The 27,096-nt window shown below is 41.3% G+C and overlaps 1 protein-coding gene across 2 annotated transcripts in view; it reads left to right on the top strand.

Annotated features, from left to right (window-relative positions):
- The window catches only part of ttyh2 (tweety family member 2), a 125,287-nt gene that overhangs the window by 96,422 nt on the left and 1,769 nt on the right, over positions 1–27,096 (top strand). The window contains exons 7-14 of one of the 2 annotated variants that reach the window (XM_024388090.2): positions 6,878–6,947; positions 7,105–7,160; positions 23,621–23,713; positions 23,804–23,896; positions 24,051–24,193; positions 24,514–24,705; positions 24,925–25,003; positions 26,364–26,390. In XM_024388090.2, coding sequence (XP_024243858.1) covers positions 6,878–6,947; positions 7,105–7,160; positions 23,621–23,713; positions 23,804–23,896; positions 24,051–24,193; positions 24,514–24,705; positions 24,925–25,003; positions 26,364–26,390 — 753 coding nt within the window. The remainder of the gene's footprint in view (positions 1–6,877; positions 6,948–7,104; positions 7,161–23,620; positions 23,714–23,803; positions 23,897–24,050; positions 24,194–24,513; positions 24,706–24,924; positions 25,004–26,363; positions 26,391–27,096) is intronic. The other variant, XM_024388091.2, reaches the window with a different exon arrangement.

Genomic DNA, 27,096 nt, shown 5'->3' with positions numbered 1-27,096 from the left:
TGTACCCAAGTGGCCAAATTGGTGAATGGAATGGAATAACTATATACAAAATACAAAAATGGTATTCTAACACCCCCCCAAAAAAATGGAGAAAAAAACATGAAAAAAATAGATATACATTTACAAAATAGCACTTTCAATATCTGGAAGACCCTCAGTCCTCTACACAATATTGTGCTGCTGATGCCAGGTGCCATAACAGGCTCTTTCTTCTGTAAAGCAGAGGGTCACCAAGCATGTGGTGCAGGTGGTGGGGGACTTCATTTTGCAAAGAACACAGCGACGCCTCCATGCTGTGCCCTTTTGGCCCTGAGGCACATCCATGCCTGCAGAAATACATTTGGGCAGATGAACACCACTTGTGGCAGGAGCTGGATGAACCAGCTTCAGTGGGGGATGGACACCTTGGCATTGGGGGCTCCCATTCGGAGTCAGTGTAATGTTCAGTTAGAATAGTTTCACATATGAGCCCTGTATCAACAGGTATAATAAACAGATATATATAGAGTACAGGGAACATAAGGTTGAATATATTATTATAGACCTGCTAGATCTACTGTCTCATTTATATTATGACAGACCAGCTAGACCTACTGTCTATTTTATATTATGACATTTCAGCTAGATCTACTGTCTATATTATATTATGACAGACCAGCTAGATCTACTGTCTTTATTATATTACAACAGACCAGCTGTATCTACTGTCTCCATTTCACTTTGGGGATTGTTGTGGGCCTGCCCTCCCCTCAACAGCCTCAAATAGGCTATTTCATGTGGGGGTGATTGGGGTGGCAGACACACACATCTCACATTTCATTACATTACATTTTTATATATTGCTACTAACATTTTTAAAAATCACAAATAATATTTTATATTATTAATTTCAAACAACGGCATTAGCATGAGAAGAACTTACCAGTCCAAAACGATGTCCGCTCCGTTCAAAAAATATTCCTCCATTTAAGAATCGCTAAATTAATCGTCCTCCAACAATCTCTGTCTCACTTTCCAGATCAATTTCTTCTAAAATTGTGTGTACATCTGACTTAGTCGCCATACTGATCAGTGGTCATTGGGTTAAAATACAGTCAATCAACGAAACAGCGGTCATATCATTGGTGCACAATGATGTCATTACTTGTTGGTTTCTTTCAGTCAATACGTCCTGCGAAATGACCCATCACGTTTGGTTGTGTTACAAACAAACCAGTTGATTGCAATGAAACCAAACATGACTGGAAAAGTCACGTTCTGTGTGTGTATTTCCATCGAATGCGTCGTTGAAAATGGAATGAGACGGAATTCACGACACAAGCGGTTCAAAATGATGAATGTTTCGTGTTAGGCTATAAAAATGGATTTTATCAAACAAAAGACCATTCATTGTGTAACAATGAGCATTGGGATTGCAAACAGAGGAAGATCGTCAAAGGTAAACAATTTATTTTATTGCAGTTTGTGATTTTGTTACGCCTGTGCTGGTTGAAATAGTAGTTTTTTATGGGGCACTATCCTCAGATAATCGCATCGTATTCTTTCACAGTAAATCCTTTTTTCAATCTGACAACGCAGTTGTATTAGCAAGATTCCTGGCTTTCGAAACATGTGAGACACTTGTATTTTCATGAATGTTTAATATGACTATTTATGTAGCAATCACCGTATGTTGTCGAATTTCATCCCGCTAACGGGTTCGGTGCACAGAGAGGTTAAGGGCTTGTAAGTAAGCATTTCACGGTAAAGTCTACACTTGTTGTATTCGGCGCATGTGACAAATAAAGTTTGATTTGATTACGGCCGGTTGTAATACTGTTACGGATACAGTTATCCTGTGTGTGTGTGTATCCTGTGTGTGTTTCTTTTCTCTCCTTCTCCCCTCACAGGTGAAAATCATCACTCCCCAATCAATCATCAATCAGAAGACACACCTCCTCCTATTTCCTACCCTATCACAGTTCCTTCCCCATGGTTTAAAAACCCCATCATTTGTTTGCTCTAGAGCTCAATCTCTCTGTAAATGCCATGTCTGTAGGTCTCTGTGTTTCACTCTCGCTTTGTGTCTTAACCTCTCTTTTGTTTGAGCACCTCCATAGCACTTTGTCATCACCTGTGAGTATTGTTTTTGGTTATGGTGTTTGTTTGTTGCTGGTGGGAAAAGGGGGAAACCAAGACAAGTCGCCCATGGGCATACACTACCTGTAGGTGAACTTTGTTAAATACACTAGTTAGAACTGGGCGGACCACCCACTGTATTTTTGGTTAGTTAGTTAGCTGTTGTTAAAATAGGCTAGTCTAGCTTAGGGGTGTTTTGGATGCTTATTGTTTCTTTCCTTGGGTCCAGCTCAGCCCCTTTTCCTGCTCCCCCCATTACCGTGTGTTTTACAATAAACCCTGAGTTTGACGGTATAATTTCAGTTATCGTGGTTATTTCGTTCACACTTTTACTTTGTCACAATTATAATTTGCATGAGTTATGTTACGGGTCTCATTACCATCCCCCCTAGACTGCCGGGCCAAAAGGGATTCTATTTCTAGGTGGTTTAGGATTAAGGTTAGAATTAGTGTTAGGGTTAGAATGACGTTAAGGGTCACTGTTAGGAGCTAGGGTTAGTTTAAGGGTTAGGATTAGGTTTTTGGTTTAAGGTTAGGGTTTAGGTTTAAGTTTAGGTTAGGGTAGGAGTACAGGTTAGGGGTTAGAGAAAATAGGATTCTGAATGGGACTGAATTGTGTGTCCCCACAAGGTATGGTGTCTATTACTTCAGTGTAAATTAACTGGTAAAGCCCAAGAGGTTTTGTCAGCGCTACCTCTAGAGGACAGTTTGAATTATGAAGTGGTCAAAGCTACTGTTCTTCGTGCCTATGAGCTTGTGCCTGAGGCATACCGACAGATTTAGGTCTCATAGAAAGTCTTCTAGTAAGACTTATGTGGAATTTGCTAAAGACAAGGGTAATCTGTTTGATAAATGGCATGCTGCTAGTAAGGTAACTGATTTCAACTCTCTCCGGGAGTTAATCTTGTTGGAAGAGTTTAAAAATTGCTTACCCGAACGCATTGTAGTTTACCTAAACGAACAGAAAGTATCCTCCCTGGCAGAAGCGTCTGTGTTGGCAGACGAGTTTGTTGACGCACAAGAGTGTGTTTTCGGCTCAAACTGAGAGTAGAGCCACTGAGTTTCCTACCTTTTAGTCCTAGTCGGTCAGCAGTAGTATATCAAGCACGCCAGAAGAATGAGCGTCCCTGTTTCTATTGTCATAAAGTAGGACATATGATTAATGATTGCTTCCTGCTTAAACGCAAACAAGGGATGCCTCTTCGTGCCAAGCCACCAACAGGTGTTGCTCTAATTCGTACGGTTGAGAGGTCTGCAACAAAACAGGTGCCTCAGGGTAACTGTAGTTTGAAAGTCTCAGTCCCCGACCGCAGTTAAGAACCATTCATTTGAGGGGTTTGTGTCCCTAACGAATGACGAAGCGTCTCAGCGTCCGGTTAAAATCCTTAGAGATACTGGTGCGGCGCAGTCATTTATATTGTCTGATGTGTTGCCCTTATCTGACGATACATACTGTGGTTCCAGTGTGTTAGTGCAGGGTATTGAAATGGGTTTTGTCCCAGTGCCATTGCACTTTGTGAAAGTACACTCTGAGTTAATCAGAGGAATATTCAGAGTCTGAATATTCCAATGTTGCCAGTGAAAGGTGTGACCTTTATAATGGGTAACGATATTGCCGGAGGAAAGGTAGTACCCGTATTGGAAGTATTGGATAAAAGTGACCACTCTCTCTCGAATGAGCTGGCACAGAGTTATCCACATGTGTTCCCCGCTTGTGCTGTCACTCGTGCTCAGGCACTACAAGAGGGTGACGTGATAGATTTGTCGAACACTGTTCTGTTCAAAGAGGTTGATCAAGAAGATGGATTGTGTGATACCTCTGAGAAGCTGATCACCTCTGACAAACAGCCCAGGAAAGAATCAAAGAACGTTGAACTTATTGCTGAGGCAATACAGTTACCAGTCACTCGTGAGCAGCTGATTGCTAACCAAAAGGTTGACAACAAGCTTGCTAAATGTTTTTCTAGTGTTGTCTCATTGGAAGATGTGAAGAAGAAGAACGTGGCTTACTTCATTGATGGTAATCTCCTCATGCGTAAATGGAAATCCCATGTTGACGCGGATGGAGATTGGAATGCTGTTTACCAAATAGTGATTCCTACAGCCTTTCGACAAAATGTGTTATCCCTTGCTCATGATCACCAGTGGTCTGGTCATTTAGGATTCACAAAAACTTATGATCGGATCCTTCGACATTTCTTTTGGCCGGGTTTAAAACAAGATGTGGCTCAGTTCTGTCGGACATGCCACACATGTCAGATAACAGGAAAACCAAATCAGGTTATTCCTCCCGCTCCTCTTTGTCCCATACCTGTCATAGGTGAACCATTCGAGCATGTGGTGGTTGATTGTCGGACCGTTACCGAAGACAAAATCGGGTAACCAGTTTTTGTTAACGATAATGTGTATGGCTACAAGATACCCCAAGGCCATTCCTCTGAGAAGGATTACAGCCCCAGTAGTGAGTAAAGCCTTAATAAAATTCTTCACGACATTCGGGTTACCTAAGGTGGTACAAAGCGATCAAGGTACCAATTTCCTATCCAAGCTCTTCAAGCAGGTGTTAAAATCCTTGTCAATTACGCACCGTGTGTCAAGCGCCTATCACCCAGAGTCTCAGGGTGCGCTTGAAAGATGGCATCAGACACTGAAGTCTATGCTACGTAAATATTGTTTGGAATCTGAGAAAGATTGGGATGAGGGAGTTCCTCTAGTTTTGTTTGCTGCTCGTGAAACTGTGCAGGAGTCCCTAGGTTTCAGCCCGGCTGAACTAGTGTTTGGTCACACAGTGAGAGGACCAATGAAAGTCCTTAAAGAACAGTTCTTGTCCCAAGAGTTGTGTACAGGAGACGAGAATGTGTTGGACTACGTTAGTCGCTTTCGTGAGCACCTACACCGCTGATAATGGTGTTTGCGGATGCTTTATCTTGTGTCTAAATTATTTTTTTAATGTTTTGGTTGACTTTGTTATTGTTGTGAGTATTCATTGTAATACTGTGATCGCAATCCCCCCTAGGGTTGCTCTTTTAAGGGTGGGAGTGTTACGGATACAGTTATCCTGTGTGTGTGTATCCTGTGTGTTTCTTTTCTCTCCTTCTCCCCTCACAGGTGAAAATCATCACTCCCCAATCAATCATCAATCAGAAGACACACTTCCTCCTATTTCCTACCCTATCACAGTTCCTTCCCCATGGTTTAAAAACCCCATCATTTGTTTGCTCTAGAGCTCAATCTCTCTGTAAATGCCATGTCTGTAGGTCTCTGTGTTTCACTCTCGCTTTGTGTCTTTTAACCTCTCTTTTGTTTGAGCACCTCCATAGCACTTTGTCATCACCTGTGAGTATTGTTTTTCGTTATGGTGTTTGTTTGTTGCTGGTGGGAAAAGGGGGAAACCAAGACAAGTCGCCCATGGGCATACACTACCCGTAGGTGAACTTTGTTAAATACACTAGTTAGAACTGGGCGGACCACCCACTGTATTTTTGGTTAGTTAGCTGTTGTTAAAATAGGCTAGTCTAGCTTAGGGGTGTTTTGGATGCTTATTGTTTCTTTCCTTGGGTCCAGCTCAGCCCCTTTTCCTGCTCCCCTCATTACTGTGTTTTTTACAATAAACCCTGAGTTTGACGGTATAATTTCAGTTATCGTGGTTATTTCGTTCACACTTTTACTTTGTCACAATTATAATTTGCATGAGTTATGTTACGGGTCTCATTACCATCCCCCCTAGACTGTCGGGCCAAAAGGGATTCGTAACAAATGCACACGCTCCCAGGCACAGAGAAGGATTATATAGTAGATACTATATCATTCACAAATCTAGGATCAGGCCCCCCTTGACCATGTAATCATGGATACCCCCTCCCTTGGAATGGAAGAATGGAATGAATCTATCTGATCATCTTGGAACAAACAATGTGAAGAGAATGGCGTAGAATCAGGAAGTGGCACACCATAGAGCACCCCTGTGATTTGTTCCAAACATAAGCATCCTGACCTCAGTTTGCCTCTAAGCAACCCAGGCTTGTTTTTATAGGCCCAAAAAAAGTGTGTGTGGATGTGTTTAACTATTCTTGTGGGGACCAGAAGTCCCCACAAGAATAGTAAACAAACAAAGTTGACCAAGTCACCACAAGGTCAAATGCTATTTCTAGGTGGTTTAGGATTAAGGTTAGAATTAGTGTTAGGGTTAGAATGACGTTAAGGGTCACTGTTAGGAGCTAGGGTTAGTTTAAGGGTTAGGATTAGGATTAGGTTTTTGGTTTAAGGTTAGGGTTTAGGTTTAAATTTAGGTTAGAGTAGGAGTACAGGTTAGGGGTTAGAGAAAATAGGATTCTGAATGGGACTGAATTGTGTGTCCCCACAAGGTTAGCTGTACACGACTGTGTATGTGTTGTTGTGATGTTGTGACACTAATGAAGGGAGGAAAACTCCTGCCATCTGAAGTAAAAGAACACCGGGGCACATAATACATTAATGCATAATGAATTCCTTCACAAGAATAATTATAGACGGAGCAGAGCGGCCGGTATGAAGCACACACACACTCTCTCTCTATAGGCTTTATGGAACAATATACACAAACAGTTGGATTTGGAGAAGAGGCAAAATGGGCAGCTTTCATCTGTGGTATATAGAGGCTCATTAGTTGAACCCCGAGAGACCTGTACGTATTCCTATTAAACACAGGAGGGGGTGTGTGTTTGATAGACTACTTTGACACTAGTTTTGTGGTTTTTAAAAATGTCCTTCTTGTGTTCAGGGCACCAGTGACTTCTGTGTGATCCCAGACAAGTTCATCATGAACCAGACCAAGGACCTGATCAGTTCTGGTGAGTTAAAGACAAGCTATGCTTTTGATGTCACTTTAATGAACCTGTAATTACAAGGTGTTTATACCCACCCCGGGCTGTAATCACATTATACTTAAAGAGATCAATGTTATTGCTGAGTCTTTCTGACTTGTTGGTGTCTCCCTGTTGTCTACAGATATAGTGCATTACTACCTGTACTGCAGCCAGACCCTCCCCAACCCATTCCAGCAGGTAATACTCATCACCAGCAGCACCGGGTCAATGATACCTGCTTTGACCTTTCTGTCTCCCTGTTTCTATCTGACCTCTTTCTGTCTCTTTCTCTCTACCTTTATCCCCTTCTGTCTTGTACTCACACTCTCTCTGTCGCTCCCCCCTCCTCCTCCTCCTCCATCCCTCCCTTATGGTGTTCAGTAAGGTCTCCAAGAAGGAGAGGTGGTTTTTAGGTCAGGGCAGTGAGAAGTAATCTTTCTCTCTCCAGCCTCAGCTAGCTCCATAACCCAGTTCAGATCCTATTATGCTGTGCTTGTAGACATGCCCCGAAGGTTCAAGAGAATGCAGCAACAGAGTGCAGGGAAGCGTTACCCAGCCTGCTCAGTCAGCACACATTCACCTGAGTATGGAAGCAGAGATCGCTCACTGAGACACACATACACTCAGTTATTGGATCGTAGACATGCCACCGAGACAAATTCTGAAAATGTTTAGATCAAAGGAGATCAATTATGGCTGCTGCTATGGCTGCTGTTTAAGGGTAATTGACTGTCTTGCTTCAATTAAGGACCGTCTGTGCCATTGGGCACTCATTGTCCCAGTCTATTTTGTAATGGTTGGGGACACTCAAACTGTTTTGATTTACTGTGATGTGACAGGTTAACCCATTAATGAAAGATGTTGTTTGATGGTTTAAATCTACACCTCAAATTCTCCAGTGTTAAAAATCATAGCAAAATGAACACAGTGTTAAAACAACACTGAAAGTGTTGCAAATGTGTTAGCATGGCGCAGTGGTCTAGGGCACTGCATCACAGTGCTAGCTGTGCCACCAGAGACTCTGGGTTCGAGCCCCGTCTCTGTCGCAGCCGGCCGCGACCCGGAGGTCCATGGGGCGACGCACAATTGGCCTAGCGTAGTCCGGGTTAGGAGGGTTTGCGACTCCTGTGGCGGGCCGGGCGCAGTGCACGCTAACCAGGTCGCCAGAATACGATGCGATTATCTGAGGATAGTGCCCCATAAACTACTATTTCAACCAGCACAGGCGTAACAAAATCACAAACTGCAATAAAATAAATTGTTTACCTTTGACGATCTTCCTCTGTTTTCAATCCCAATGCTCATTGTCGACACATTGGTGCGGCTGGCTTCCGGGTTGGATGCGCGCTGTGTTAAGAAGCAGTGCGGCTTGGTTGGGTTGTGTTTCGTTGATGGAGAGCCGCATGCAGGCAGATAGATGCTCTCCCTGCAGTCTGTTCCTCAAGTCTGTTTTGACCTGCAATAACAGAAAGAACAATAAGAGAAGGGAGAGGGACAAAGGATCTACTTTCACATTTAAATGTTCTTACTCGTTTCATTGCAGAGAAGAACCTCTTACAATTAACCGAAGACACTGGTATAGCCAGTGCAATTTCTGCCAACTGGCTATGGCAGGGGTAGAGCTGCCCCCACTCAAATTGCGAGGCCAGCTTTGTTATTGCCGTCAGCTGATTCAACCCCTGAAATACATGAAAAACAAAAAGATGTACAGCATTAAAGAAGAGCCAACAGTGTTAGTTCAACAGGAAAAAGGGTTGGGCAAAACTGACCTAAAATGTTTTCTTCAAAAGATTGTCACACTCATTCGATACTGTGAATACTCCAACTAGCACATGTTGCTTGTAAGAGGGCCACTCTTGGAGCACAGCAGCCTCTGGCGCTTGCACAAACTGCCTGGTGAGGAGGATCAGGTTAACGGTGTTTATCCTCTCACTGGAGAACGCAGACTGAGTTCCCAACACACTGAAGGCGCCCAGAATCTCCAGGTGTTGGAACCTCTGGTCTAGGCTGTCCTGGAGGCCCCCAGAATCTCCCGGTGTTGGAACCTCTGGTCTAGGCTGTCCTGGAGGCCCCCAGAATCTCCCGGTGTTGGAACCTCTGGTCTAGGCTGTCCTGGAAGCCAACAATATATGGATCCATGACCTAATTACAGCACAAAGCAGAAAATAAGTGATTAAGAGCTGTTTGTTTTAGTTTATCCAACACACACAATGTAACATTGGTTGCATCACAACATTTGATAATAAATGTTTTTACCTCCTCTCTAAACCCAGCTCAGAACTGCTTCCTGGTCTTGGTCTCCACCTGGCCTCTCCCTCTCCTCCTCCTTGACGTTGAATGCGCCCAGACCCATTGGGACATCGAGGTCCTGGTGGAGTTAGCTTAGAAATGACCCCAGGGGCTGGGAATCACCAGAATGTTTTATGGCGAGGAGTGATGCCATTGTCACAGGGACCTACAACAGAGTTGTTTTGCTTGAAGTAATTATAATGAAGTGTCAGAAGTTCTTAAATATTTAATTGAGGAGTGCTGTCCTTTGACTCTGTTAAACTGAGACATTTGCCCATGTTTGAACATGAAGACAGAAAAGAATGTACCTGCTCTTTTATGGCCAGGAAGTTTACATCCTCTAATTGGAATATAATTTGAAAGCCACGTCAGGTGAGGCAGCACGTCTGCCAGCAGGTAAAGTGCTGCCACAAATCTGTAGAGTTAGAAAAGTTTGTCACTCAACAATGATACATCAATGGACAATACAAAACAGGTTTTAAAAGCCACATCGTGGACCACTCAAATAGAGTTTTGAGACACTGAAAGCAGTAATAGCAACACAGTACATTATTTAATTTGGAGTCCACTATAATCTACAATACATCTAGGCCTACCTGTATGTGGCACAGAAAGCGTAGAGCAGGGATGCAAACTGGTGAGGGCCCTAAAGGTGACACATTTTTGGGACACTGAAACACGCAAAGAATTAAATATATATATGTGTGTGTGTGTCACGATCGTCTGTAGAATTAACGGACCAAGGCGCAGCGTGCGTAGAGTTCCACATGTTTAATAAGTGAAACTGAGCAAAACAATACAGAACAAACGAAACGTGCCGTCAATGCAGTGTTCACAGCCACTACACAAAAACAAGATCCCACAACAAACAGATGGGAAAAGGCTGCCTAAATAGCATCCCCAATCAGAGACAACGATAGACAGCTGCCTCTGATTGGGAACCATACCAGGCCAACATAGAAATAACAAAACTAGAATGCCCACCCTAGTCACACCCCTACCTAACCCCAAAATAGATAATAAATTATCTCTAAGGTCAGAGCGTGACAATATACTGTACTCTATATCATCGACTGCATCCTTATGTAATACATGTATCACTAGCCACTTTAACTATGCCACTTTGTTTACATACTCATCTCATATGTATATACTGTACTCGATACCATCTACTGTATCTTGCCTATGCTGCTCTGTACCATCACTCATTCATATATCCTTATGTACATATTCTTTATCCCCTTACACTGTGTATAAGACAGTAGTTTTGGAATTGTTAGTTAGATTACTTGTTGGTTATTACTGCATTGTCGGAACTAGAAGCACAAGCATTTCGCTACACTCGCATTAACATCTGCTAACCATGTGTATGTGACAAATAAAATTGGATTTGATTTGATATGCTTTAAAACACTAATTTCTAGTGACTTTTAGGCTGGATCCCATCTTGAAATTCAGGACTTAACTGTACTAATTAAACAACAAAGAATATGATCTACATGATCAGTGTCTGTATATAAAATAAAAAGTGGTTATTGTGAACCAAACTCAGAACAAAAAATTAAGGAAAGCAATCCAATGTTATTTGTTGCCTAGACTTTACTGCGAAAGACACGCAAGTCCAGAGAAAAAAGTTAGCCATGACAGCCTTTATAATAGAACGCTTGTGACCACATACATGTAAATATTGCACTTGGGGAAAAAACATCTTAAAGTAGAAATAGAAGGAAATAAACAGGCATTCTATTTTTGCTCTATTATTGTGGCCACTATAGTAGACATTGATTAAGGGCACAAGGCTACATGTGTGCAAAAATAACGTTCACTGAGTAAAAGATAAAGTAATCCCCCCTCACTCACACAAGTGTTACAGTATGATGTCAAGTTCAACATAAAAGCAATATCTTTGGGCTACACTGCGTGTTATTACATTGTACACTTTCTGCCTGTACTACAATGTGCTAGCAGCAGAGCATGAGACCCTTTGTTGGCATAATTGATCTTTCAGGCAGAGTGCATCTGGCATACCCCTTTTTATCCACCTTATTGAAAAAGGAAAGTGTGTGGTGTTCCTTTTCACCTCTATTGGCATCCAGCTTAAGCTAGGCCCAGCTCCAGCTACACTTGATCCCTGAATCCACTTGTTTAACAAGCAATGCCTAATGTTCACCTAATTCTCTCATTCTGAAAATTAACCACATAGAGGGAATACATTTGTTCATAGATATTAGTTAGTTCATTAGCTAGCTAACTATTTAACATTTCACACAGATTGCCAGGGTCCAGTGAGAAACTAACGTTATAGCTTGAGGAACGGCAAGGTGACGTATACCAGTTAATACTATAGCTAATTGGTTCCTCGAGCTAACGCTGCTAACGTTACCTCATCTAATGTTAAAATGTTAATTCAGCAAATTTTCACAAACTCAATTATTTGATCAGCTAATGTTGCTCAACATTTCTCTGGCTAGCTAACGGAGAATTCGATCCAGCTACTGTAGAAAGATACTTAACAATGCTAACAATTCTTGTTCCACCACACTTGCTTCCTCACCTCAAACTTTCCAAATGCCAGTTATTTTTCGGTTACAGCTCATGAAGTATGCTTCATCACCTTCTCATCTCCGTCTCCAGGCTTGTTATCTACCTCTTCGTTGTCGTTCAGGGGACGTACTAGTGTTGTAACTCGCAAACTGCCTTTCCACTCTCCGCTGTCTTTCCAGAGCGCACGCTGATGCTGCAGCTAGCAAGTTGGTTGTCTCTTCTCTCGCATGCTGCATTCTGTTATGTGAATGACTGACTGAGCCCAGGCTCGAGTATTGGAAACAGACCGTATTGCTCCAAACATACATCACTGGTTCGCTTACAGCCTATAGTGACCCAAACGCAAAAAAACAACAACAAAAAAGATTCTCATTGAATCTACACGAATCACGTAGTTTACCTATTTTGCATTAAAAACTGAGAATTTTGCCAAAAGGTGACTAGTTTGCATCACTGGCGTAGAGGCCCTTTGCAGTTGGGCACCGGTTCACCTCCACCTCCTCAGCCAATGCCACAAACACTGCGCTGAGGTTTCGCTGAGATCAGCCACGGCCATGTTCTGAGACAGCCAGCGAACATCCTTTACTTCCTGCAAAATACATTTATTTTGAGTGTAGATGCAGTAGGTAAACAAGATGAGACCAGAGTAGCCAAGTGAAGGAATGTGATACATAATCTCATATAGGGGACGTCAGCAAATCAGGCCAGAGCAAGATGGTGGGCAGGACAAGCCACAGACACCATCCACGGGAAGGCATCCTTTTAGCTGTTTTGACACACCACTATGTTGTCCTGTTTGAAGATGAGAAAAATGATTTGTATCACAAGACATATTGTAAATGGTAGCTTCAGTCTTTACTAAGTCAATCTTAACAAAACGATAATTCTTATAAAATAAAATCGGTATTTCCCTTCTAAACTGGGTATGGGTTTTGTTCTATTTTTATTGTCATCTTTTGTAGTTTTTCTTCGCCAACGGTCATAATGTAATGTCCATCCTTTTTCTCAACGTCTCTCTTTTTTTCCCAGGCCTTCCGTTAACCAGGGCAAATCTCCCATTGGCCACAGCCTAACAAGCGACCTTATTGGTCAAAATTTAAAAGTAAACAAACCAATTCACTTGTAAATTACCAATTAATTATAAAAAATTAACTCAATACTTGGTTCTACCAAGGGTATTACATAAGACTTAGTGTTGTGTCCATACCAGTCATCACCACAGCCCCATCAGTGCCCAGGTCGTAGTACAATCTCTCTGTTGGTATCTTTTTGATCTGCAGCACCTCCTTGATGGTGGCAACGATGGTGTCTGCCTGGCCATCAGGGACTGACACCAGGTCCAGGAACTAGTTTTAAAGGTGTCCCTCTTGGTCCATGTATCTAGAAAACATACACAAATCCATAAACCATTTCATTATTACTCATGGATTGTGACTGTAGAATATCACTATTCAAAATAATGTTGTAACTCTTATTGAAATATAAACCAGACATGTAAATCCAGCTGCTTATTAGTTGCCACATCTGTAGTTTCATCAGCCTCCAGGCCAATGGCTACAGATGTCTGAATGGCATGTAGGATCGGCTCCTCCACAACTTGAGCCAGCATCTTCAACATTTCTTTCACTATTATGTGTGACCTGTAGTTTGTGTTCTTGCCAATCTTCATGTAAATGAGAACAATGTGAAGTAAGTCTGGTGACATTTAAATATCAAGTGAAAAAAATATGAACAAAAGCACAGAATTGTGGAGCACTCATTCACCTTGAGCTTTGTGAAATAGTACCAAACCCAGCAATTCAGCAATGTCCAGCAGTTCTGGGAAGTTTGTTAGACGGTACAGATATTTAAAACCCCCAATGACGGCCTCATGCTCAAGCACTGTGGTTGGCTCGAATGCAACCATGACTGAGGAGCCTGTGAACAGCAACAGACAATGCGTTATTATTGAGCCATGGTTCGTGCACAATCTGAGATATTTTACATTAGAAGGCATTTTGAGAAATGGAAGTATCCAATATAACAATCTTTACCTTTTGCCATCATTGCATGAGCCCTGACACTTTCCATTCAATGCTCTGTCCCTGGGTGCCGGTTAATATAGTCCAGGCTGGACTGTCCAGCCGATGAATCTAGCTAACTTGCTAAACTAGTAACGTTAGTTAACCATGTTTCTATCATCAACATCCTTGTGAATATTGGATAGCTAATTGCCGTTACATTTGTGGCAGCAATATTATAGATCTAAATTAAGTTTAGTAGAGTGTTTAGGTTATAGCTAGCTTATGTAGTTAACTAGTTGGCTAGCTAATGTACCTTTCTTTCAGTTTCTCACACAGGTGCACTCTGAGGTGATTCAAGTAAATTGTGTTTTGCGCCACAGGGCTTATGTATTGCGCGCAGGTGCATTCTGAAGTGATTCAAGTGAATTGTGTTTCTTGCGCAGAGCGTCTGTATTGCACACTGGTAACTGGTGCACCGTGTTTCTTGAGTTGCTTGCTGCCTGTCACAGCTCACAGAATTAAATAGCCTTCAGAACTGTATTGAACCCAGACAGATTATTTATTTACCAAGAAATGCGAATATGCTTTACAGAACTTTATTGAACATATGTTTGGTAGAAATATAATGTTTATTTTGGTGTGGCAGCAATGATTCTATCATGGCGCAGCGCCACACTTAAATGAACGCACAGGGAATACTGGTCTGTGGACACATATAGACACCAGAACAGTGTTAAATTAGCACCCTGGTTGGTGTAAAGCCTTATTAAAATATTTACAGAGTGCCTTGTCTTTCGAGAAAATTGTAGAGTTACCACTCATGACTATTTGTTAGTGACAGAGACATGGTTGCATTCATCCATTTCGGTTTCATATTCCATTTCATATGTTATCGTCATTTTTTGTTATTATTTGACAAACTACCTTACATACAATATTTCATGAGGCCTTATTTTGAGGGCCTAGTTTTACTCTAACACAGGGTCCTCGAACCTGTACACACGGGTGTACCCTGTAGGATGTTAGCAATTATAATGAAAGGTTTACACTATTCATCTATGGCAAAGATGCTTCTATGTTTCCCCTTTCATCTGTGTCTGGTGTTAGCTAGCAGCCAGCATGGAACAAAAGAGGAGAAGGGTCGTTCAAAACTCTGACATTGTTGTCATGTCAACACATCCATCAGTGCTGCTGTGAACTGCATCACAAGAGACATGCCAAATTGGGAGATTCATAAAAAAATGTTTTGTTGAAATTGATGCAATTTCTATATTGTTTGAGTTTCTGTGTATATCACCGAATTAGCTTGAGATGATTTTACTGCAACACTGCATCCAAGTTCCTGGTAGTTAGCCATGAGAGAAAAGGTATGTTTTCTCAAATTTTTAGCATTTCCATCCCAAAAATATTCTGGGTAAAATCTTAGTCTCTCAAAAGACTATTTTGCATTGGAATCAGAATGACTGTTCGGGATCATTAAAGAGGTGATGGGTTGGAGAGGCTTATGCTGCCACCCACTGTAGTAACAGCAGAGGTGTAGGCATACTGATAAACAAGAATACACCCTTTTCCCTTATATCCCAGCGCACAGACCAAAAAGGCTGTTTTCTCATTTTGAATTATACCTTACATGGTGAAAATACACATTGATTTCATTATCTTCCCAGGGGCAAATCTGATGTTTTCAGATATAGTTCAAGCAATATTAGATCAAATCCAGATGGGAACTATTATTTTAGCAAGTGACCAAAATCACACATTCAGCAAGTTAGACCGACACAGCAATAAAAAAGGCAAATTCAAGGAGCCTCCAAAGAGGCTGCACATTTTCATATCTACAAATAATTTACAGGACAGCTGGAGATTACTATTCCCAATGACAAAAGAGTACTCCTTTTTTTTTTTTTTTTTTCCAAAAATGCACTCAAAAATATAGTAGGTTCAAAAATCCATGACAGTGATATTGGATAATTTCCTGTATCATGCTTAATTACAACAACAGAAAATACATTTAGCGGAAGAATATGGAGAACGAACAGAGCACTTCTTCAAGACCCGGAAAAACATTTTTTTACCTTTACAAATGTAAAAAATACCATTACAAATGTAAACAGAGGACAGAGAAAAGTCAACACTACACAATTTTGTATGCTTTTCAGGAATACATTAGGGTAATGATAATCTCATACTCAGCAAAAATTACATCTGAATTAGAAATTAAAATTAAAGAAAAATAAATCACTATTTTAGGAAAAGCCCATAAGAAATCTTTACAAGGTAAAGAAGAAAATACAATTTCTTAACTTAAGCAGGAATATGATCTTTTACTTTTGAAGAGAGACAACAACCAACAACTACAGTTTAAACTCAAATAAAGCATACTCTTTAATGGCAAATAAAGATGTTGATTTATCAATTATAGCTGTTGATTCCTGAAAAGGCATTTGACCATCTTGAATGCCCTTTTCAAATAAAAACTTTGGAAGCCTTCAACTTTTCAGCTGAAATAATTCATTTTATGAAAATATTTTATAAATATCCTGAAGCAAAAAATACTCAAATAATATATTTTATGATACATTTTCTTTAGAAGGGGGCACAAGACAGGGATGTCCTCTCTCCCTGCTCCTGTTTGCACTGGCAATTGAACCACTTGCAGAAAGAATTAGACAGGACCCAAACATATACGGTATCAGTATTGGTAAACTTGAATAAAGTAATAAACTAAACTTATTTGCTGACAATCTCCTGATATACCTGAGTAATATTGAAAACCAAATTCTCTCCTTGTTAAAAATATTTTCTGAATATTCTAAAATCTCAGGATATAAAGCTAACATGGGGAAAAAAATGCCAAAATTCAAAATAATAACTCATGATCTGCAGCAATCCTTTAAGTGGACCACAAAAAATATGAAATCATTATTATGCTTAATACGTGACAACAAACAAATATATAAAAATAACTTTATCCTATTACTCAACAACATGAAAGCAGATCTAATTAAATGGATAAATCTTTCCATAAATTTTACATGTAGAATAAACCTCTTTAGAATGTCCTGGCTCCCAATGTTTTTATACTTATTTTCGCTAATACCATTTACCCCACCAAAGGCATTCTTTAAAACAGTAGACACAATCATAACAGACCTTATTTGAGCAAATCAAAATCATAGAATAAAAAGGAAAGTTTTACATCTCTCTAAATTGTATCAACTCGCCACCCAAGGCTTTTACCTGCAACATATTGTTAAATGCACTAAAGAGGAACAATGGGTACATATTGAAGATGTGCATGCTCATCCCCAGAATATTTTCACGTGTCTATTTTGAAAGGATTAAGCTAAGAATATTAACAACTTCATAATTAAGAAAATAAACAATATAGAATCAAATTAAATGGATTCTACAACAACCAATATCAGTCCCTAAAAACACACCCCTATGAAACAATCCTTGGACAGCTTTTCAGAATCCACCGATAAATTGGCCCACATGGAAAACTAAAGGCATAGAAACTGTAAATGTAACGGTTTTCTAGGTGTGAAGGAGAGTCGGACCAAAATGCAGCGTGTAGATTGCGATCCATGTTTAATCAAACAAACGTAACACGAATACACACAACACTACAAAACGAAAACCGAAACAGCCTATACTTGTGTCAACTAACACAGCGACAGGAACAAAGACACTAAGGACAATCACCCACACCAAACTCAAAGAATATGGCTGCCTAAATATGGTTCCCAATCAGAGACAACGATAAACACCTGCCTCTGATTGAGAACCACTTCAGACAGCCATAGACTTATCTAGAACACCCCACTAGCTACAATCCCCCATATATACACACCACATACAAAAACCCATGCCACACCCTGGCCTGACCAATAAATAAAGATAAACACGAAATACTTCGACCAGGGCGTGACAGTAAATGACTTGTTAATTTTTGTAATTTTTTTTATTTTACCTTTATTTAACCAGGTAGGCAAGTGAGAACAAGTTCTCATTTACAATTGCGACCTGGCCAAGATAAAGCAAAGCAGTTCGACAGATACAACGACACAGAGTTACACATGGAGTAAAACAAACATACAGTCAATAATACAGTATAAACAAGTCTATATACAATGTGAGCAAATGAGGTGAGAAGGGAGGTAAAGGCAAAAAAGGCCATGGTGGCAAAGTAAATACAATATAGCAAGTAAAACACTGGAATGGTAGTTTTGCAATGGAAGAATGTGCAAAGTAGAAATAAAAATAATGGGGTGCAAAGGAGCAAAATAAATAAATAAATAAAAATTAAATACAGTTGGGAAAGATGTAGTTGTTTGGGCTAAATTATAGGTGGGCTATGTACAGGTTCAGTAATCTGTGAGCTGCTCTGACAGTTGGTGCTTAAAGCTAGTGAGGGAGATAAGTGTTTCCAGTTTCAGAGATTTTTGTAGTTCGTTCCAGTCATTGGCAGCAGAGAACTGGAAGGAGAGGCGGCCAAAGAAAGAATTGGTTTTGGGGGTGACTAGAGAGATATACCTGCTGGAGCGTGAGCTACAGGTGGGAGATGCTATGGTGACCAGCGAGCTGAGATAAGGGGGACTTTACCTAGCAGGGTCTTGTAGATGACATGGAGCCAGTGGGTTTGGCGACGAGTATGAAGCGAGGGCCAGCCAACGAGAGCGTACAGGTCGCAATGGTGGGTAGTATATGGGGCTTTGGTGATAAAACGGATTGCACTGTGATAGACTGCATCCAATTTGTTGAGTAGGGTATTGGAGGCTATTTTGTAAATGACATCGCCAAAGTCGAGGACTGGTAGGATGGTCAGTTTTACAAGGGTATGTTTGGCAGCATGAGTGAAGGATGCTTTGTTGCGAAATAGGAAGCCAATTCTAGATTTAACTTTGGATTGGAGTTGTTTGATATGGGTCTGGAAGGAGAGTTTACAGTCTAACCAAACACCTAAGTATTTGTAGTTGTCCACGTATTCTAAGTCAGAGCCGTCCAGAGTAGTGATGTTGGACAGGCTGGTAGGTGCAGGTAGCGATCGGTTGAAGAGCATGCATTTAGTTTTACTTGTATTTAAGAGCAATTGGAGGCCACGGAAGGAGAGTTGTATGGCATTGAAGCTTGCCTGGAGGGTTGTTAACACAGTGTCCAAAGAAGGGCCGGAAGTATACAGAATGGTGTCGTCTGCGTAGAGGTGGATCAGGGACTCACCAGCAGCAAGAGCGACCTCATTGATGTATACAGAGAAGAGAGTCGGTCCAAGAATTGAACCCTGTGGCACCCCCATAGAGACTGCCAGAGGTCCGGACAGCAGACCCTCCGATTTGACACACTGAACTCTATCAGAGAAGTAGTTGGTGAACCAGGCGAGGCAATTATTTGAGAAACCAAGGCTGTCGAGTCTGCCGATGAGGATGTGGTGATTGACAGAGTCGAAAGCCTTGGCCAGATCAATGAATACGGCTGCACAGTAATGTTTCTTTTCGATGGCGGTTAAGATATCGTTTAGGACCTTGAGCGTGGCTGAGGTGCACCCATGACCAGCTCTGAAACCAGATTGCATAGCAGAGAAGGTATGGTGAGATTCGAAATGGTCGGTAATCTGTTTGTTGACTTGGCTTTCGAAGACCTTAGAAAGGCACGGTAGGATAGATATAGGTCTGTAGCAGTTTGGGTCAAGAGTGTCCCCCCTTTGAAGAGGGGGATGACCGCAGCTGCTTTCCAATCTTTGGGAATCTCAGACGACACGAAAGAGAGGTTGAACAGGCTAGTAATAGGGGTGGCAACAATTTCGGCAGATATTTTAGAAAGAAAGGGTCCAGATTGTCTAGCCCGGCTGATTTGTAGGGGTCCAGATTTTGCAGCTCTTTCAGAACATCAGCTGAATGGATTTGGGAGAAGGAGAAATGGGGAAGGCTTGGGCGAGTTGCTGTTGGGGGTGCAGTGCTGTTGTCCGGGGTAGGAGTAGCCAGGTGGAAAGCATGGCCAGCCGTAGAAAAATGCTTATTGAAATTCTCAATTATGGTGGATTTATCAGTGGTGACAGTGTTTCCTATCTTCAGTGCAGTGGGCAGCTGGGAGGAGGTGTTCTTATTCTCCATGGACTTTACAGTGTCCCAGAACTTTTTTGAGTTAGTGTTGCAGGAAGCAAATTTCTGCTTGAAAAAGCTAGCCTTGGCTTTTCTAACTGCCTGTGTATAATGGTTTCTAGCTTCCCTGAACAGCTGCATATCACGGGGCTGTTCGATGCTAATGCAGAACGCCATAGGATGTTTTTGTGTTGGTTAAGGGCAGTCAGGTCTGGGGAGAACCAAGGGCTATATCTGTTCCTGGTTCTAAATTTCTTGAATGGGGCATGTTTATTTAAGATGGTTAGGAAGGCATTTTTAAAAAATATCCAGGCATCCTCTACTGACGGGATGAGATCAATATCCTTCCAGGATACCCCGGCCAGGTCGATTAGAAAGGCCTGCTCGCAGAAGTGTTTCAGGGAGCGTTTTACAGTGATGAGTGGAGGTCGTTTGACCGCTGACCCATTACGGATGCAGGCAATGAGGCAGTGATCGCTGAGATCTTGGTTGAAGATAGCAGAGGTGTATTTAGAGGGGAAGTTGGTTAGGATGATATCTATGAGGGTGCCCGTGTTTAAGGCTTTGGGGAGGTACCTGGTAGGTTCATTGATAATTTGGAAATAGGAAATACAATTATTTCCTTGACAGAATTAAAAAGCAATTGTGGGCTGACCAATGTTTAATTTATTTTATAAATGCAACTTAAAAGTTTTATATCATGAAATTTAATTCTGAAATCTTTTTGACATCAGAGCAATGTTGAGGGAGTCCTATTTGAGTCAGAAAAGGATAGTCATATGAACGGTAAGATATTCAAAACCTTGCAGAGAGCTGACAATCTCGCAGAAAATATATATAAACTAACTGACATTGGCACAAGATGGAGTGTTGGAACATAACTAACGAAATTACAGTTAACGAAAATGTACGCTTAATCCAGTATAAAGTCATGTTTAATACAAGAGACAAAATTCACAAATTCTACAGCACAACAGCAGAGACATGTCATAAGGGTAAAACTAACAATGACTAAATAATTCATGCCTTCTGGGAGTGCTATAAAGTCCAAAAGTTATGGGCAGAGTTAGTAAATTGGATGTCAGAAGTTTTATGATTAATCCGTCCATCTGTACATTTCAAGACGCTGCATATGAGGGTATGGTTAGATACCCAATGGGTTAGACTATACTTTTCTTGTCAATCAGTTTGAGAAAAAAAGTTTACTTAAAAACTGGAAATCAAATGATCCTCCATTGTTAATAAGGATCCGCCCCTTTTTTTTCATTCTTTTTTTCGCCTAAAGTGACATACCCAAATCTAACTGCTTGTAGCTCAGGATGTGAAGCAAGATTATGCATATTCTTGATACCATTTGAAAGGAAACACTTTGAAGTTTGTGGAAATGTGAAAACCTATATATTTAAACAAGCAATTCTCAAAATCAACCTGCAGTAGAGCATGCTGGGAAATATGATAATGATGGTTGTGTTTTTGGTTCAATGTGATTGTGTATGAGTTTCAGGCCCCTGTTTCCAGGTAAAACTAGGCCCTCTAAATAAGGCTTTATGAAATACATATGGTATTGTGTTAAAGAATTGAGTGTTTTTATGACATATTCACTTAGGATCGTTTGGGGATAGTCAACAGGACCGAAAATGGATGAATGCAACAACCATGTCTCTGTCACTAACCAATAAAGTCATGGGTGGTAACTCTACAATTTACTCGGTAGACAAGGCACTCACAGTGTGTTAATTTAACACTGTTCTGGTGTCTATATGAGACCACAGACTCATGACTTTCAGTGTTGATTTAACGCTCTGTGTTCATTTTTTTGTTTGTTTTTGAACACTGGAGAATTTGCTGTGTAGGGTTGGAGTCATAGGGTTCATACTACGCTCCCAGATCAGTTTCTAAGGGGTAAATTCATGTGGTTTACAGTCTACTTGCTGTTCTTGGGTGGAGTGCACAAGGGCAGAGCATGCAGATTCTGTTGGATGAGACTAACTTGCTGTTAATGATTGGCTTTTGTCTCCCTATGCTGGACAAAAGCTGAACTGACAAGCCCACTAGTGTATTAAAGTTATAATCCATCCCAAACCACGAATTCCTATGATTAAACCTCTTGCTCCTACCTGGCACGCAGGCGTCCCATCTAGAGCTCTGGAAATGCAAATGCACTACGCTAAACGCTAATAGTATTAGTTAAAACGCAAACGTTCATTAAAATACACATGCAGGGTATTGAATTAAAGCTACACTCGTTGTGAATCCAGGCAACAAGTCAGATTTTTAAAATGTTTTTCGGCGAAAGCATGAGAAGCTATTATCTGATAGCATGTAACACCCCAAAAGACCGGCAGGGGATGTAAACAAAATAATTAGCATAGTCGGCGCTACACAAACCGCACAATAAAATATAAAACATTCATTACCTTTGACCATCTTCTTTGTTGGCACTCCTTGATGTCCCATATTCACTATTTTGTCTTTTTTTCGATTAAATCGGTCCATATATAGCCTAGATATCGATCTATGAAGACTGTGTGATAAACGGAAAAAAATAGCGTTTCATAACGTAACGTCATTTTTTAAAAGTAAAAAAGTCGACGATAAACTTTCACAAAACACTTCGAAATACTTTTGTAATGCAACTTTAGGTATTAGTACACGTTAATAAGCGATAAAATTCATCATGAGGCGATGTAAATTCTATAGGTGGCCGTCTGGAAAAAATGCCCGGAGAAATCTCAACCAAAACATCCTGTTGGAGGCCGGAGGGAATCGGTTCCCTTGGGTCGGTTCGACCAAGAATCAAATCCGAAGCAAATGAGAAGACTCTAGACATCCTGTGGAAGCTGTAGGTACTGCAACCTCGGCCTCATTTAATCCGGTTCACCTTTAACAATTCCTGGAAGTGGCGCATGGATATTTTTTTCCATTTTCAGTGATCAGATTTTCCTGCGCTTTTCGATGAAACAGACGCTCTGTTATAGTCACAGCCGTGATTTAACCAGTTTTAGAAACGTCAGAGTGTTTTCTATCCACACATACTAATCATATGCATATACTATATTCCTGGCCTGAGTAGCAGGGCGCTGAAATGTTGCGCTATTTTTAACAGAATGTTCGAAAAAGTAGGGGGTAGGATCAACAGGTTTTAACAGTGTTAAATAACACTATGTGAAAACAATATTTTGTTAACACATTTTTCATTTTGTTTTTATAGTAAGGTTGGTAGCAACATGTGAAAAATAGTTGTGGAAATCTGTTGCAAATTGGCTTGCTCTCTGCCAGAAACTCTGGGCTGGCTGGCTAGGTAGCTAGCTAGCCAACGTAAATACACACATTAAGTTAATATCCGCAAGCGAAATATAAACTTTGTCATGATGATATAAACGGATGGATGTGCTCTATACAATTATGCCCATACCATCTATTGGCTGATTTGGTGACTTGGAGTGCAGGTAATTGTCTTAAAAGCGTTATGAAATGTGATAGTGTGTCATCCCCTATCTCTAGTGAGGAGAACCATGTACCTATGACACGTTCTAAACGATTTCCGATTTCACAGATGGGCCACTGAGAAGTTAAATCATTTTTACACATTGACAAAACATTGGCTTTTACCAACCTGACAGGAGTTTCATGATTGTTTTTTCTGTGGGTGGATTATCCCTTTAAATGTACACTACCCAGAATTTGGCCTGTTGTTTTGTGTGCGTGTGTGTGTTTGCAGTCTCTGACCATCTTCCAAAGATCTCTGACCACCATGCAGATCCAAATACAGGGCCTGCTGCAGTTCGCTGTTCCTCTCTTCCCCACCGCTGAGGTCAGTGTTGTGGCATAATGTGGCATAATGCATCCCGTCTGTGTAAGCATAGAATTTGAGTACTGAATCCTACACTTGTCTTCTCCACAGAGAGACCTATTGGGCATCCAGCACCTGCTCAACTCCTCAGAGGCTAGCCTCCACCAGTTGACTGCCCTGCTGGACTGTAGAGGACTCAACAAGGTACAGGACACCACCACTGAATCCCACGGCATGGATCTAGTTCCTTGTGACAGTGGCTCTGCTGTGTACATCTATTCACTTCACAACATGTCTCAGAGAGATATTTTCTGCTATCTGCAAATGTGTTTGTTTGTTTCCTCCCTCCACACTGTAGGACTACCTGGATGCGCTGATCGGTGTGTGTTATGACGGGGTGGAGGGCCTGCTATACCTATGCCTCTTCTCTATCCTGGCAATTTGTGCCTTCTGTGCCATGCTGTGTGCCATCCCCCGGGCATGGACACATATCGCCAGCAGGTCAGGAGGTGCCCTCCCACTGAGTCTCTTTCATTACATTTACATTACATTTTAGTCAATTAGCAGACACGGTTATCCAGAGCATTTTGCAATCAATGCATTCAAATAAAGTAGATAAGACAACCACATATCATGATCACGAGAATAGCAAAACCAGTTCTAGTAAGAATCACAGTCACTATCTTTCTCTCTCTCTCTATCACCCTTTTATAGAACAAGAGTGTAAACATCCATTGTGTTTATACTGTACATACACCTTACCAAGTCACTAAATCATCCTCAAAATCTATGCCTGACCTCCAGCCTTCCTCTTCTCTCAGGGAGCGTGATTATGACGATATAGACGAGGAGGACCCATTTAACCCTCAGGCCAGACGCATGACGACCCACAACCCCAACCATGCCACCAACGTGCACAGCTTCTGCAGCTACAGCAGCAGTATGGGTAGCCAGAGCAGCCTCCACCCGCCTGCCGCACAGGCTGGGTCCAATGCACCCGTTTCAGAGTACATGTGAGTCAGAGTCCAGCCCTGGCCTGGTGTGGAGTGTATGGTAATGCACAGTCTAGTGTGCTATACATACTGAAGCTAAAGTAAAGCTAACTGTGAAATGTAGTCAGCATGATTGCTAAGATGACATACTGGCCCAAAGTGCTATGTTCTTGTGCTGTGGACACTTTTTTGGTGATAGGGAATGTTTGTTTAACTCACTCCTTCGCTCTCCCTTCTCAGGAACCAGTCAGCGCTGTTCGGGGGGAACCAGCGGTACGAGAACGTTCCTCTGATCGGGAGAGGCTCACCGCCCCCCTCGGTGCGTTGAGTCCCAGAGGCCATGTCTTTCTTGTGATGTCACTCAGGGTTGGGGTCAATTCCAATGAGGAAAATTGGAATTTCAATTTGAAATTTCAGTTTGCTTTCTGAATTGACTGAATTTAAATTGATCCCAACCATGATGCCACTGTCCCACATACTCTCAAGTCAATCAGCATTGTAATACTGATCTCTCTCTCATCACCAGGGTTTCTGTTCTGTTATTTAATTGATTCAGTGACCTGGTAGGACTTGTTCCTGTGTTTACTTTCTGTTTGCAATGTCAACTCTGGTAAAGACCTGACAGCTGGGGCTCAGACTGCTCTTTAACTCTAGCTTGAGGCTTTCCCCTAATGATGCTCTCTCTGCTTGATGCCTTCTTTAAATTGCTCAAGTCAGTGTTACTTAGACTTGAAGTTGGTCTCGTAGTTTGTTTCTCACGAGTTGTGACGAGAGTGTTTTTCTCATGATATGACATCCATATGATAATACATTTCCAATACTGAAATCCATCAGTAAGTCTTTTGATCATGGTCATAATTTTGATGACATATCAGAGAGCACACTGCTGACTTTGTGCCTTTAACCTGTCTATCTACCATAACTGTAGATTGCTGACTCATAACCCAAGTAGTAGGACAGTGAAAGAGAAGTTTAACATGGACATAGCATGTTACTTAGACCAATGCCCAGGGGAGGATGTCACAGGTGTTAGTCCTTATTCGGTCACTTTCCTTATCTCTTAAAGTATCTCTCTCCCCTTCTCTCTTTCACCTCCCTCTATGGCCTCGTAGTGGCAGCTCTTTAGATCTATTCTCATTTCCTGTCAAGGAGACGGGCCACGTTTTTAGGATGAATACATCAAGCTTAACCATTCAAAATGCCTGCTGTGCCTAATTAAATTTGATAAAGAGACAGATATCATGCATCTCATATATTATGGGTATCTACTGTAGCTGCCTGCCATCCTTCCCACGGGGTGACGTTCTTATATTTGACTGAAAATAAGGTTTATTACCTGAGACTAATGCTGAGTCCCAAATGGCACCTACACAACATCTTATTTATTTTATTTTAAAAGCAGTGGATTGTATAGGGAATAGGGTGCCATCTGGGACGAACTCTAAAGTGTTAAACCGTATCAACCTCTGTGCTTTCCCCTACCCTCTCACTCTACTACCATTTGGCTGTGAGGATTATGTCATGTGGTGCCTTTCTGGACCCATATCTACCTTTCTGCAAAGCGTGCACTCTACCTTTTCAGCTAACAGCTTCTTTGATATTTTTTTGTTTGTTTGTTGTTTATATGTTTGTTTGTATTTCATTTCTTACTTCCTTATTTTTTTAATCAACTTTTGGAGGTATACACTCAGCAATTTAGAAACAGAGTAAGTTGTTTTCTGCTCCTCTTTGGACCTCTCTACTGTCTGAAGGACAAGATAGACTCCCAATTGCTTTTCCCCCTGCCTTTGTTTAACATCATCTCTTTCTTATTTACCTCCATTTTCATTTTGGAACTGCACTTTCTATTTCACCTCTGGCATGGCTTTGAACTGCTAACCTTACTGTTCATGACATAATCATCGTCATCATTCCAGTTGTATGTTTGACCCAGTCAGGTCTGTTTCCCCGTGCTGTTGGGAGTGTGGTGGTGTACCCTATCCTCACATCTCCTCCCTGGGTTGGGACATGTTTTCAGAGACACATCGGCAGCCCTATGTGTGCATGCCGCAAACCTTCCCTCTGTGTAATTCTATAGCTGTTACCGCCATAAGGTGCCGAGCGTCAGGCTTGTCGTTATGCTTGGTCTGGTGCTATAGAATTCTAGAGTTATGGTATGCCCCTTGTCTCACCTACCGCCTGAGAAGGCTTGATCCATAAGAAGGGACCTACAGTGTTGTCTGACTGATAGTCCAATCAATGTTTGGCATAGACACAGTATTGTCTCCCCTAGCTACCTACCCTTCCTTCCTGTCTCGCTGGTTAGATACTGTTCTGAAAGAGTACTATGTTATTCTATACTGTTGTGCGTTTCATTCACTATAAGTCACCTGGTGTTGTCTCTTATTGTGTGTCCTGTGATATTATGTTTTC

The sequence above is a fragment of the Oncorhynchus tshawytscha genome, linkage group LG25, assembly GCF_018296145.1.
Source record: "Oncorhynchus tshawytscha isolate Ot180627B linkage group LG25, Otsh_v2.0, whole genome shotgun sequence".
In the NCBI taxonomy this organism is placed as follows: Eukaryota; Metazoa; Chordata; class Actinopteri; order Salmoniformes; family Salmonidae; genus Oncorhynchus; species Oncorhynchus tshawytscha.
Note: the sequence above shows the minus strand (reverse complement) of the source record. Positions and strands in the feature narration are given on the sequence as shown.